This window comes from Penicillium hispanicum (assembly GCF_028827665.1).
Source record: "Penicillium hispanicum strain IBT 35686 chromosome Unknown utg000001l_segment0_segment0, whole genome shotgun sequence".
Lineage (NCBI taxonomy): Eukaryota > Fungi > Ascomycota > Eurotiomycetes > Eurotiales > Aspergillaceae > Penicillium > Penicillium hispanicum.
Window position 1 is genome coordinate 4,444,683 of NW_026623193.1, and position 13,844 is coordinate 4,458,526.

Here is a 13,844-nt window from a genome sequence, read left to right on the forward strand (position 1 = left end):
ACGGGATGGTTGAAGTTAGGCTCAACAGGTTACCGGCGATCAAATGAGCCAGGGCTATCTTCAGCGGCGTCGATAGTCACCTATAGTCGACCATCGCCCGTTATTTAGGGTGTTAAAGATCTGTTATATTTGCCCCCTTGGAGAATTTTCTGTCTTGCTTGAATCATCGCATCCTGAAGGATCGTCACCTAACTATGAGCGAATATTCTTTGCTGTTGAGCGATAATTCTAACCCAATTAGAATGAAGATCAAGACAATCTAATATAACCAAGTCAAAACAAAGAGTCATATAAAAGATATAAAAGGGGACCAAGTGAGAAAGAAACACAAATACCTTTCTCTACGCTATTCTTTCCTTTGTCTATCAGAATGAACGTTGGGGCACATTTCCTCTGGTTTTGCTTACTCCTCCTCCTTCCTGTGGCTTCATTAGCGCAGTTGGAGGCCCGAGCCGACATTGCAAACTCTTGCAAGAATATCCGCAGTGCATTGAAACATGCTGAGCCTATCCTACCAGCTATGGGAAAGCGAGGCGGTGAAGCTGTGACTTGGTATCTGGATAATTGGAACAATGACAATTTGAGCAATGAAGACAAAGTCCACCGTGCAAGTATTGCAAGCGCACTGAAAACGATCTTTGGCTGGGGTGTCGATCCCAAGCTGGGAGCAAAGACAAAATACTATAAATGGGTCTCAAGAGGGCTTCCGAGTATGTCTCGCTTTGGATTCAACGGTAACTGCACGGAAAAGATAAAGATACTGACATCTCCTTCTACAAAAGATCAACTCTGGAACATAGGGGACATTAGATCCAACGATGTCCAGATTGAATGCAGTTTGTCATTCCTCTCGGCGACCCATGATGGCAAAACTTCCGTGTCTTCCAATGGAGCGAAGCAGTACTGGAGTGATCTTCATGGGGCTTGGACACTGAATTCCCCCAAGATGTGTGATGGTAACACTGTCGCTATACTTTTGAACTTTGAAACATCGCCCAAAGAGATCATTGTTCTTTGTCCTAACTCACTGAAGAGCATGGCACAAACCTCGCGAAGGGAATTGAACTGGGAGGACTACCTCACACGAGGGGTTGACTACTCGCTCAATGTCTATGCTGGGAGTTTGAGTAGTGTTCTCTTTGATATGCTAGGTCGTACCATAAAGGGAGGCAAAGGTATGAGCCTTGTTCCGTCACTTCATGCTCGCAAAATATTCGTGCTGATATTATTGCTAAAAAAGCTATGGATCGAGAATATCGCGCTGATGATGGCACTCAAACAGTCACCACAGACTGGGCTGGTTTGTCGCAGCTGGCCAGCCAATCCCCGGACTTGACATTCAGCAATGCCTATAGTATAATGGCCTTTGGGCTGGGTTAGTGAATTTTCTCCGATTTTCAGATTTAAAGTTGACATTTCCAAAGCGATGTACCTCGAGTCGCTTGGGTTCATTCTGGATTTCCCGAAAGGAACTATGCAAGCCCCAACACCGGAGGAATTAGTTGACGATGGTTGTAATGTAATGTGACGGAGAAGGGGCATACAGAGTGGATTGAAATTGTCACCTGTCTAAATGAGGAAGAAAGAGAACGCAGGCTATCTACATAGCGAGTCTACACCTCGGACAGTCGCTATCAGGATGTATATATACTGGGCAAATATCGACCCCGTATCCACCCAGAGGGACTATCTTGTTTCGTAGTCTAAAGTTCCTGTTCTTTTCTTAATCTAGTTTTCAAGTCCCTAATTCAGTTGTTAGCTTAGATACTAAGAAATTTTAAACCGATCTATTTATTTTTACTAACAATATCCTAATTCCATTTCCTTTTGAACTAATATTATTAAACTAAACAGGTCTATTAGGTAGGGGTGTATTTGTGTGTGGGTCATATAACCGACCTACTATATATAAGCTCCCTTACTTCTACGTAGATAGCTTCCTCTTCGTCGTCATTATCGCTGATCACTCTATTCCTTCCACGTACGCTACTCCCATAATTACGAACTAAGTAGACCTGGCCATTTATCATAGAGTCATAGGGCTTATGTTGTATCTGATAGTTATAATAGTGAACAGTGGACTATATACCCGGCCAAGTAGTAATAAAGGGGGTTTATATGAAGCCCTCCCTGTGACTGCCCAGCTAACGAACCTCCAGGGGAGGTACACTGTAGACAGTATACTAGATTTTATCCAACCGAGTGGCAAACTAAGCGACATATGTTGACGATGGACAGAGGAAACAGCCTGAGCGTCACAGACTCTCATTTGGATTCTGGTCGGCGCGGAGTGTGGATGTTTCCGACCGAATCGAGTGGATGACCTGCAAGGACTGGTCGCCTTCCCATTACCCCCCAGCTTGCCGAAAGGTCTGACCATAGCTGCATTGAGCGTGGACAGTGGGCTGTTTCAACTTCATCACGACTTCAACGACAGAATCCATTGTCCGGTATGGGAGGGGAGAAGAGATCAACGAGGCGTAGGAGCTAGTCGAACAAAGTCGAGAGTAAGCAGCAGAGAGGGGATTGATTGATGGTGCTGGAGAGAGAAGAATTGCCCAGGCATGCACTGCAATTCGCGTTCTTCGGCTTGGTAGTTGCGATACTGCGCCGCGGGGAAAATGACTTTGGGCCCTGCCCGATACTGGAATGTTGTAACAGGGCGTAGCCATGCGGAGGAAAGCGTGGTGGTAATCCGGCCGTGCATTTCTGTCGCTCCATGGCCTCAAGTCTTCATCGACAGTATCGATCAGCTTTTCTTGTTTTTCCGATTCAACGCATTTTGTTTCCGCTGGGGTATCTTGTACATCGGATACTCTGAGCGTGATCCTTGATAAAGCGTATCGAGGTGTCCATGTCTTTCTCTTTATCGTGCGAATCTAATGATATATCTCAGTTACCGCTCATTGAGTCGTCATTTGTCGTTTTCCCGAACCCCCGTGGGTAGCACTGGAAGGCACCGACAACACAAGACCACTTTCTCCGTGGGAGACATGTGGTGTCGAGACAACGACTTTTCATCTTTCGATCATGAATACCCCCGGTGAGATTGTGCTAGGGATCGAATATTGCTGCAATCTAGCGAGGTCCAGCCAACCTGCCTGACATGTAAATGCGGTAAGAATACCGCGTATAGGGGTTCGCTTCCTGGGGCATCTCCGGCCTCTATCGTTGCTGTTACCGGAAGAGCTTGGGCACCATGAGGTGTATATGCAGGCATCAATGATCGTACCTGAGTGGGATGATCTGCCGATAAGGGAGTCTTGGATAGTCTCTGGATTTAGGGAATACGGTGTCGCGAAAATGGTCATTTTTGCTCAGTTGAGGAAAAGTGCTGACATGTGTATTTATACGTGAGAAGGGGGAGATGTTTCAAATAATATGGCCCGTGTGCACATATTTATATAGTCTGGGGAAGAAGCGGAGGAAGAAGGATGGCCACGCCTGCAGGGGAATAAATACCACTTCTTGGGTGGGAGATTCCGCCAGACTTTCTCTTTGAGTAAACCTGCATCGCCATGGCCATTCTAGAATGTCTATCAGAACTAGGTATTGCACTGAGGTGCTAGTACCATACTATATACCAGGACTATTCAAGAGGTAGGCCACATCTTCAACACTTGGATCTACTTCTCTCCAACCCAGCCATCCTGCCAGGATTACCCATATGCTGACCTCGTTGCTGATCATCGATTGTCGCAAAACCGTTTTCCAATCTATCCAGGGTCCAAGAATGACACCCGAGAAGCAATCACATACTAACTTTGGCGACAGCAAACCCTAACCAATTCGGGCAAAGAGATCCCCGCGTCACCAGAAGCTACATAATCCATATGCAGTTGGGGTTTGCATCGAATCCATCGTGAACTCGCGACGTTTCTGCGTACTGCAAGCCCGTTCAACAGTCCCACGAGCACAGCAACCCGACACTTATTCCACCGCGATATCATCTCCAATTAGCACCAATCATCACGCCCACGAGTCCGGGCCAGCACGCTTGAGCTCCCCCTCACAGATCAGTCGTATCGCTATCAACCCGTTCCCCGCTAGCCTGCCGAGTCCGGATATCGAATCCGATCAGTTTCCGAGGACAGGATCGAGTTGCCTCCCGCGCAACGAAGCATGCGTCCATCGCGCGGGTCCTCTCCGCGTGGAGGAATCCTGATAGCCTCCGGGACGAGGTAGATAAACCGCGGAATTTCGATTGTCGTGTCGGTCTTCCCGTCGCTCGATACACCCACCATCCTATCTCCAACCATGACACCCGCATTCACCTATCGCGCAAAGGCACAGTCGACCTTCAAGCCGCCCCTGATTGCAAACGAGAACGCCTTCCTGGGCGATGTTATCTCTAGGTAAAGTACCAGACCGCAGGACGTATCGATTCACGCCCAGCCCAGCTAACATCTCTCACAGCGAAAAAGACAATGCGGACAAACCCATCTCGTGTGGCTTCTACCGGCTGGAAAAGGGCACGCCGCTAGTATACGAGTACACCTACGACGAGATGAAAATCATCCTAGAAGGCATCTTCGAGATCTCCGACGAGACCGGGCAGACGGTCACGGCGACGCCAGGCGACGTGTTTTACTTCCCCCGGGGTGCCAAGATTACGTTCACGACGCCAGACTACGGGCTGGCGTTCTATGTGAGTTGGCTCGAGTGAGGGTGGATGTGGTCACGGCGGCAACAGGGCTAACCGATATTGCACGCAGACCGGCCAGCGGGCCCAGGGGGCGGCATAAGATAGAGCGATGGGATGTGACGAGTCGAGTCAAGCAAGGGATGAGGAGGGCGCGAGGCAGTGTGATCGATAGCTTCAATAGGTATATGGAAATGGCGTGAATAATAGAACGACGACACTGGTCTCCACTCGTTCCTTCCCGCCAGGCGATACACACTATGCCTGATGGGGTAGTTTGCTTACTCGGGTCTTGGATGGGTTGTGTTGTGGCCGGCGTCGAGTTGATATCGGAGGTGTGCATAGACGATGAGTTAATAAACGACTTGGGTGGTAGAGAGTTCACTAGTGATAGTCAGCATACAACCACATATATACATACATATACATGCAAAGGCTGATTCACCATCTTCCGACCGGAGACTATTGCCCTGATGACGCCACTGCGTGCGGGGCATCGCATTCAAGTCAAGCATCCAAGCTGAGTGATCGCTAGATATCCAGGCTCCGGGAGCAAGGCCGATACCGTGCCTCGTCGGTGGCTGATGGCAGCTCCAGTTTTTTCCCGGTCAGAGCGCACAAATGGGGGCGTTCAGCTGGTGAAACCCGCCGACTGGGGCTGCTGGAGCTGATCACCAGGGGAAATCATGACCTGCAGGGCGGAAACCCGATCCAGTGGATCAGTTCAGCGCGGGTCGATTAACTCAGAGCCGGTTCGTGGCTTGGGATGGACCATAATGGACCACGATGAAGCCCAATTGAAGGCCGCGGTTGGGATGACGTGGGGAGAGTTGCCCGGACAACCCGGGGCAAGGGGCGGTGCTGAGACGAGTGGGATAGGGTGTGATAGGATGTGACCATGGTATATGATGTGGACGAGGGAACGAGATTTGAAGAATGGAATCCGATCGGTGGAGTCGAGCAGAAACACGCTGATCCCACAAAGCCATTCGCCCTTCCCCCCTTCTATTGTTCGGGCCGCAGTCTCCCCTTATCAACGCCCCTCTATCGCCCTTCTCCCTCCACTTAACCACCTTTCCCTTCTTTCCCCCATCCACTCCCCATGGCTGTCGACATTGAGGACCGCCACGGCGGACTGCGTCTGCCCAATCCACCGCCGCCGCTGCATACGCGCTCCGGCAATGAGACCTTCGATCGCCCCTCGACCCCCGCGGATTCGGGCTTCACCAGTCCTCCACAGACCCCTCAGGGTAGCCCCAGCAAGACTCGATTGCCGCCCGGCGCCCTCGACCTGCCCAATGTGTTCGATAAGGCGCTGAAACTGAACCCGACTTCTCCTTCCAAGTCCAGCCACAACCACTTCAATCATCCCATGTTCACCACCGACAAGCCCGCCGGCGAGGACTTCAACGAGAGTGTCATCCACCAACGTCCGTCCAGCCCGACGCGCAAGGCGAACAAGGAGAACACGCCCCCGACCGCTCGTCTCACCAAGGACTTGGGACCAAACCCGACCCCCGCGGCCATCTCGCGCCATGAACCCTATCAGCCACGGGACGCCGATACGTCCAAGCGCCAGGTCCAGTTGCGTGGCCTGACACCGGAGGAGATGGAGAAACTGCAACAACCCCGCGTCAAGCGTCTCACCAACGTCACGCAGCTCTGTAAGTCGCCTTCCCGTATTCACAGCGTCCGCCGCCCCGTCGTGCTCTAACAATGCCCGCCAGACTTCCTCGACCACTACTTTGACCTCCTGAGCTACGTGCACAACCGCCAAACCCGCCACTCCCAGTTCAAAGCCGCCTACCCCGAACCTCCAACCACCCCTGCCGAGGAATACGAGCCCGCACTCCTGAAATATCTTGGCCGCGAACGCGCGCATCTACGCAAGCGCCGCACCCGTCTGCGCCAGCATGACTTCCAGATCCTGACGCAGGTCGGCCAGGGTGGCTATGGACAGGTGTACCTGGCCCAGAAAAAGGACACGCGCGAGGTGTGCGCGCTGAAGGTGATGAGCAAGAAGCTGCTATTCAAACTGGATGAGATCCGACACATTCTCACCGAGCGCGACATTCTGACTGCGGCCAAGAGCGAGTGGCTCGTCAAGTTGCTGTATGCCTTCCAGGACGACGATCAGATCTACCTGGCCATGGAGTATGTCCCTGGTGGAGACTTCCGCACCCTGCTCAACAACACCGGCGTTCTGCATAACCGACATGCCCGTTTCTACATCGCGGAGATGTTCAGCTGCATTGACGCGCTGCATGTGCTCGGGTACATCCATCGCGACTTGAAACCGGAAAACTTTCTGATCGATTCAACTGGGCACGTGAAGCTGACTGACTTCGGCTTGGCCGCTGGCATGCTGAGCCCGGGCAAGATCGAGTCGATGCGCGTGAAGCTGGAGGAGGTGGGCAACACACCCGTACCCTTCGGTCGACCCATGGAGCAGCGCAGTATGGCAGAGCGACGGCAAGGGTACCGGTCACTGCGCGAGCGCGAAGTCAACTATGCCAAGTCCATCGTGGGCTCGCCCGACTATATGGCGCCGGAAGTGCTGAAGGGCGACCAATATGACTTCACCGTGGACTACTGGAGCTTGGGTTGCATGCTCTTCGAGGCCTTGGCGGGCTACCCGCCTTTTGCCGGTGCCACCGTCGACGAGACGTGGCAGAACCTGAAGCGCTGGCAGAAGGTGCTGCGCAAGCCGGTCTACGAAGATCCAAATTACTTCCTCTCCCGCCGAACGTGGGATCTCATCACGAAGCTGGTCGCAGCGAAGGAGCAGCGCTTCAAGAATATCCAGGAGATCCACGCCCACGACTATTTCAGTGAGGTCGACTTCAATCACCTGCGCGAGCAGCGCGCCCCGTTCGTGCCGGAGCTTGACTCGGAGACGGATGCTGGGTACTTTGATGATTTTAGCAACGAGGCCGACATGGCCAAGTACAAGGAGGTCCACGATAAGCAGCGCGCGCTGGAGGAGATGGCAGAGCGTGGTGATAAGATGAGTAAGGGTTTGTTTGTGGGATTTACTTTCCGGTATGTTTTACTCCGATATGTGTTGTCTGGTCAGCCCGGCACCTCAATGCTCACACACTTCTTGCAGGCACCGAAAGCCCGCCGTCGACAGTGGCGGCCGCAGCAGATCGCCTCGCAAACCGATCGCTACCGACGGCACCTTCGGCACGATGTTCTAGTCTCGCAGCTTCCGTTTCATGCCCTGCTTTGTGTGCGGCGTTGGCCGATGGCCCTGCTTCTTTTCTCTTGTCACGCTGCAGCTGCGTCGAACTCCGAGCTGGATCTTGGTTTCTGCTGCCAGGCGTTGAGCGTACGCGTATGAGTATCTGTTTAATGGCGCATATTCTTTTACTTCCCTCCATGCATCCATTCCGTTATTTCTTGCCGGTTCTCGCAATCCAACGCTGCCGTTCGGCAGTGCCTTAAGTATGGTCTTGTTTCGCAATTTTGTCTTCTTGGCATGGTTCTATGGGCGGAGTTGAAAATCGATGTTTGTATCATACATACACAGACCCAACACGGAACTTGTTACTCTAGTCTCAATCGTCTTTGCCCCGTCCTTCCAAATACATCGTAGGGGCTCTCCTGGTACTGGCCGTGTCGATTCCGTCAACGCAGCATGTTCAAAGGCAACGCCGCCAGCCCAGCCAGACACCAGCCACGCCCGTCAATCGATCCAATCCATCTCCACGGTCGATTTGCGTAGCATAGATCGATATCCACGCCTCTAGTTCGAAGGCAACTGGCGCACCATACGCAGAATCTCCGAGTCACCATCGCCAATCACAGCGCGGCCATTGACCCAGTCAACCGTCTGTAGAAGTTAGCACATACACACATCCCACCCTGCACACCAACCCGCAAAAACTCAAGCGAAGAGAAGAGAAGAACGTACAACCGGCCTCACAAATCGCCCCTCATCCTCCTTAAACCGCTTCAGCGCATCCTCCGCGTCGCGCGCGCCCTGCACCAGCTCCGACACCGCATACGTCGTCTTCTCGCCCTGCCCGCCGACCCCGCTGACCGGCGAGATGTAGTCCAGGATACTGCGCAGCTGGTCTGTCGTCGGCGGTGCGGTGGTGACTTCCAGCTCGAAGGCGCCGCGCTGCTGCTTCGCGTGCGACGAGTAGTCGCTGGCCTGGTCTTCGGTGGCGGTTTCCGAGGCCGCGGTCGAGGCTTGCTTGAGGAGGTTGAGGGTGCGGGTGGAGGATGCGAGGGAGGGGGCGTGGAAGAGGGTGATTGGGTCGAGGGTTTTGCTCTGGGGGAGGTGTTAGCTTTGCGGTCTGGTGGTGGGATGGAGAGGATGGAGGGTGAGATTAGTGGGGGTTGGAGAGGAAGGGGGACGTACGAAGCGGAACATTTTGATGAGATTGGGAGAGAGCAGTGGTGGTGATCGTAGTAGAAAAGAGGTGGCAGGTGCAAGTGAAGACAGGATGTTGAATGAGTGAAATCGGGTGGAGTTGGGATTCCGCCATGATGTCATGTGCCGGGGTCCCGGTCGCGGCTTGTTTACTGTTTACGGCGGGATTCTTGCTCCGAGTGCTTCTCTACCTGCGGCCTGGTTATCGGCGAATGGGTCGACCAATTATGGTTTTCACTTAGAAATCTCTGATTGCCTAGTTTCATACTCATGCGCTCTATTCCGGTACATACATAGCATGTATGCCCTCACGCCGGGACCTACTAACACCAGCCTATTTCCATTCTATCATAGCGACGGTGTTCTAGCAGCTCATAAGATGGTCTCACCCCCGAGCAAGTCGATAAAATCCAATTCCCACGCACTCCAGGGCGAGGGATCTGGAAGAAAGCCCGACGGGAAGGGATCGGCCAGCAGACTCGGACTGAGATGTGGGCCGCTCTCTCGATCTCTCTCCCTGTCTCCCTCCTGCAACGGCGGAGTCGGATTGCCGTACGGATACCCGCCGTTCCTCTGAAACCGCTCTTTTGCGCGAAGGACTACATCAAGTAGAACGTTGGAACTCATGTGCGATCGGACCTCTGGGGTGTTATGCGATGACGAGCTCGAAGGGGATCCATCGTCGGTGCTGCCGGTGCTATCGAGATGGCAAATGTATTCAATGATATCGCAGAGTCGAGAACAATGGTCATCTTTGAAGACAGAACATGACTTGAGAAAAGCCAAGGCCTGTCTAATGGCGTTATCCGTGTTAATATCATGCGAGTTCGTGATTGGGGATAGTTTGGTCAGCTTTAAGAGAGACAGGACAGCATAGGTCAATGAGAGTTTTTCGAAAATGGTCCAGGACCGGGCGAGATTGGACAATGACAGCTCTGAGATCAACGTTCCCGGCGTTGCCGCGGTTTGTGTTGGTGACTGGGGACCACACCATGTTCGGATCAGACGGATAGCTGTCGTATACGCTTCCGAGAAATAATAATGGGATCGTCGATCAGGAATCGGCAGTGATGAGATGGCATGATGCTTGGCTGTTAGATTGTATGCGTAGAGGTGCAACTTCGTGCCCAAAAAGGACATTTTGGTGGGCAAGTCCCACAGCTCCCAATTCGCGGTTTCTAGAGCATTGAGATCGGCCCCGTATGACTCGATGATAGGCATTGGGTCTGGAAGGAGTCCATCGGGGGCACCTTCGTAGTGGCCTAGTATCCCCGAGAAAGAGAAGGACTTGTAGGCGACCTGTAGCAAGTCCCGAATAGATGTTGGAAGAGAGGCGGGCCAGCTTCCCAGAGATTGGAGAATGGTATGATCTAATTTTAATGTGGATGGCATACCCAGATGGCAACTGAGACTGAAAGAGGTTCAGTTTCCGAAAATGTTTCATACCTCGCGGATGCCAAGAGAATATGCTTACCTTTGGTTCACGATGAAACAAGCGACCCATGTCTTTGTGCGCATCAAACTTTGCACTTCGCTGATACGTGTACCGGAGATAGATCCTATAAGGTTTGCAGGGCGATGGAGTCCCATCTTCAAAGCCATGTGAATGGCACTGCCACAATACATCCACGACGGGTCAGTCGCCATTGCGCCAAACGGCTGAGGCCAGCAGCATAGAACGAGCAAAGCATGGATCAACGGTATTGAGGATGCCTCGGTTCTGGTGATCTCAATGCCAGCCAGTCGTCGGACAGGCCCGATGAGCTGAAGGTGCAGATCTCGGTGAGTCTCAGAAATACCTGAGGCGATCGCAACAACGGCCCAAAAGAGTAACGGACAAGACGTGCAGTTGCGCATGCACTCCATGAGATCCGGTAGCAGGGGAAATCTAGGATGATAGTGGCGATAGAACCTGCGCAACAAGGTCAGTATGACATTGCTGGATATCTTTGCGGGCCCCGGGAGGAATACGCTAAGAAGAGGTCGCAAAATACAAGCGGACTGATGTCAACCCTTTCCAACACCTGATTGCTGCAGAGGATCCCCTGCTGCAATAGGTTGAACCGGAGAGTTTCTGCGTTAGGGAGGTCCTCGCCTCCGCTGGATGCATTCTCCGCCGATGGTTCTGCATGTGCGGTAGACGACACTGGCGAGGCTTCCTGGTCTGTTGCAACTGTGTGTCGAATTTGACGGATTTCCTGTTCCAGATGGTCTAGGCGTCTTGTTTTGATACAGTCATGATCGATGTTCCTCCACGGCCATGAATGATAAACCGCGACTCACTGTCTACGAGCCGTCCTCCGAAACGAAGGATCAATCGCACATGTTTTGTGGAACTTCTCGCACCGCGAGCACGGCGCAGGAAACTTTTCATTTCCGTCACATTTGAGCTGAATCCTTCGTTCAGCGCGGGGTGCATGTCGTTGACGGCGGTGGTCTTACTTTCATCTGCCTGCAATGCATGCAGGCCATCCCATTCCTACTTCTGCGAGGCATATTGAATAAATCGAGCACGAGGCCTCTGACGGAGCTGCCCAGTCCCAATCCGATGCAGAATCCTGGCCATGGATATGGAGGTCTCGAGCTCGTGCAAGAGTGAAGATCGGCAATGTCGGAGGTGCACACGCGGCTGCTTATGTATGTCGAGGCTGTCGGTTCACGTGCCGACAGGGGGCCTGTGGTTACCACTTCACATCGTGAACCTCCCAGCTTCGTCCGCTCAATGAATCGGATTCTCGGTAATCGGCTAATCGCGTGAAAGGACCGCTGCAATATTTTGGTGAAAATAGTCGGCAAGAATCCTTCCACCGGAAATTTGAGAAGAGGATCATATTTGTGTAAGCCGTTGATCTAGTTATCAATGTTGGAACCTTGGAAGCTCCGGATAAAGGGATATTTAACATTTGAACCTCGCAGTGACACCTATACCCCCCGCTACAGCCAGTAAATGAAGTCCGGATGGTCATCACCGATGTCCTCAATCCCAAGGCCCCGCTTGGCCGCGGCCTCCTCTGAATCTTGATTCGCGAGTTTCTGACGATTTTTCTGCTTCAGATACAGTTGAAACAGAGGTGTGACAACAGCTGCTGCTACAGTCCCGGTCAATGCAAGCCCCTTGCCTGGATAGTAGTTCGGTCTATTGCCAAAGATTTCCACCTCTAAGATCGAGAACGATTGCCCGAACACCATCAAAAAGGCGAGGGCGCCAGCTCTGCGTCATCGTCGTCATAGTCAGCTATCATCATTGATACATCCGATGCAATATTCCATAGCAACCAACCTTTTCGTGTATCCGATCACGTTGGATGTCTGCCACGCCTGAATGAGAGCCACGGTTGGGAACGTTCCCATACCAGTCAAGAAACAAGCGGCCAACGACAGTCGCTGGGACTTGCTCACGAGTAACAGTAGCCATCCCAGACCCGCCAGAGCAAAAGAGGCAGTGAGGAAATACCCTCGCTTTCTCAGCTTATCCGATGTGTACGCAAAAGCGATTGTCGATACGGCCGTGGCCACATACACGGGAATGGTCAGGACTTGCGTGGTGAGAGTGCCATAGCCGAAGGTCTCGAGGATTACAGGGAGGAAGCTGCTGAATCCGGACAAGCTGACGTTCGTCATGCAATAAAGGAAGCCTGGCCCGAGCATCAGTGAGAAGCCGTCAGGAGCTTTCAGGATGACTTCGTACCATAAAACCAGATCTTGTGATCGGTCAGGACCGCTCGGAGTTGCTTCAGCTGAAAGCCCGAGTGTGGAGTATTGAAAGCCTGTTTGGATCGTCGGATGGCAATCTGTTTCTCTTGCTCGGTGAACAGCCATCGCACCCTCTCTGGGACGGGAGGAAGTAAGATCATCACCAGGAATCCTGATCCAATGGACATCACGCCTAAAGAAAGGAGTCAGATGGTCAGCGATGAAAAGACGGGGCTACACCAGTCTGACCTTCAATGAGAAAGAGCCATCGCCAGGCTAACCAGCCATGCAGATGGTTGAGATTCTGTTGAACCCCGTATGCGATGATGCCATTCATACTGCCGGCGATTGCCATCATCGAAAAGAATATGGCTCCCCGGGTCGCCAGTTCTTCCCGCTTGTACCAAAAGGACAGATACAATGGTCCTGCCTGGATGAAGGCCTCAAAACAGCCGACAACAATACGAAGTCCCGCAATTGTTTGCCAGTTGTGAGCCAGACATAGTCTGTATCATTACTGGTCAGCTATGGCCTGGACACGAGTGTCAAGGCGATTCATACGTACAGTGCCGTGCAAAGCCCCCATCCAATCATCGCCACGCCTAATTGTATATGAGGCTCGATTTTCCGCACCAGGAGTTGCCCTGGGGGTTGGAACACAATGAAGCCGATATAAAAGAAGGCCACGCATTGGCTCAACTCGGAACTTGTCATTGCGAGCGCGGTATCCATGCCGGCCACTGCTGCATTGCCGACGTCCCCTCGATCCTATCATTTCTCATCTTGAATCAGCGTCCGTCTCCAGCAAGGGCAGGAAGATGGTGTGGGAAGAAGCCTACCATTGAAGCGAGGAAGTACATCAACGACAGAAGAGGGAGAATGATGAGGTCAATTTTCCATACCAAATGTCGCTCTGCTCTGATCTCGTCTGGTGAAAGCTGCACTTGTTCATGCATTAAAAGCCCATTTGGCTTCTCTGGTACCTGCTCTTCATGGGTGGCACGCTCTTCAATTGGGTCTTCCATGGTATTAGTATCTTGTCAGCCTTTTTACTCAGCCAACAGAAAAGACCACAATTTGTCTTGAGAGAGACGACGACCGGCGCATTGCTTTAGTACCCTCAACTCT

At 52.4% G+C, this 13,844-nt stretch overlaps 6 protein-coding genes across 6 annotated transcripts; 3 read left to right on the forward strand and 3 right to left on the reverse strand.

Annotated features, from left to right (window-relative positions):
- Positions 1 to 370: 370 nt before the first annotated feature.
- On the forward strand, positions 371 to 1,380 carry N7459_001670 (uncharacterized protein; the record flags this gene model as incomplete). The annotated part of the gene is made up of 2 exons (XM_056940855.1): positions 371 to 1,175; positions 1,241 to 1,380. 2 exons carry the CDS (start codon positions 371 to 373, stop codon positions 1,378 to 1,380), a joined length of 945 nt encoding a protein of 314 aa, XP_056805135.1.
- A 2,877-nt stretch (positions 1,381 to 4,257) lies between these two features.
- N7459_001671 (cupin domain-containing protein) lies at positions 4,258 to 4,666 on the forward strand (the record flags this gene model as incomplete). The annotated part of the gene is made up of 2 exons (XM_056940856.1): positions 4,258 to 4,355; positions 4,417 to 4,666. The coding sequence occupies 2 exons, from the start codon at positions 4,258 to 4,260 to the stop codon at positions 4,664 to 4,666; spliced, it is 348 nt and encodes a 115-aa protein (XP_056805136.1).
- Positions 4,667 to 5,744: 1,078 nt separating this feature from the next.
- On the forward strand, positions 5,745 to 7,842 carry N7459_001672 (putative serine/threonine protein kinase; the record flags this gene model as incomplete). The annotated part of the gene is made up of 3 exons (XM_056940857.1): positions 5,745 to 6,306; positions 6,370 to 7,684; positions 7,752 to 7,842. The coding sequence occupies 3 exons, from the start codon at positions 5,745 to 5,747 to the stop codon at positions 7,840 to 7,842; spliced, it is 1,968 nt and encodes a 655-aa protein (XP_056805137.1).
- Positions 7,843 to 8,390: 548 nt separating this feature from the next.
- Positions 8,391 to 9,023, reverse strand: N7459_001673 (uncharacterized protein; the record flags this gene model as incomplete). Its single annotated transcript, XM_056940858.1, has 3 exons — positions 8,391 to 8,477; positions 8,559 to 8,921; positions 9,012 to 9,023. The coding sequence occupies 3 exons, from the start codon at positions 9,021 to 9,023 to the stop codon at positions 8,391 to 8,393; spliced, it is 462 nt and encodes a 153-aa protein (XP_056805138.1).
- A 372-nt stretch (positions 9,024 to 9,395) lies between these two features.
- On the reverse strand, positions 9,396 to 11,442 carry N7459_001674 (fungal specific transcription factor domain-containing protein; the record flags this gene model as incomplete). The annotated part of the gene is made up of 4 exons (XM_056940859.1): positions 9,396 to 10,434; positions 10,498 to 10,935; positions 10,995 to 11,235; positions 11,307 to 11,442. 4 exons carry the CDS (start codon positions 11,440 to 11,442, stop codon positions 9,396 to 9,398), a joined length of 1,854 nt encoding a protein of 617 aa, XP_056805139.1.
- Positions 11,443 to 11,957: 515 nt separating this feature from the next.
- On the reverse strand, positions 11,958 to 12,877 carry N7459_001675 (uncharacterized protein; the record flags this gene model as incomplete). Its single annotated transcript, XM_056940860.1, has 3 exons — positions 11,958 to 12,234; positions 12,304 to 12,658; positions 12,712 to 12,877. 3 exons carry the CDS (start codon positions 12,875 to 12,877, stop codon positions 11,958 to 11,960), a joined length of 798 nt encoding a protein of 265 aa, XP_056805140.1.
- Between the last annotated feature and the right edge of the window lie 967 nt (positions 12,878 to 13,844).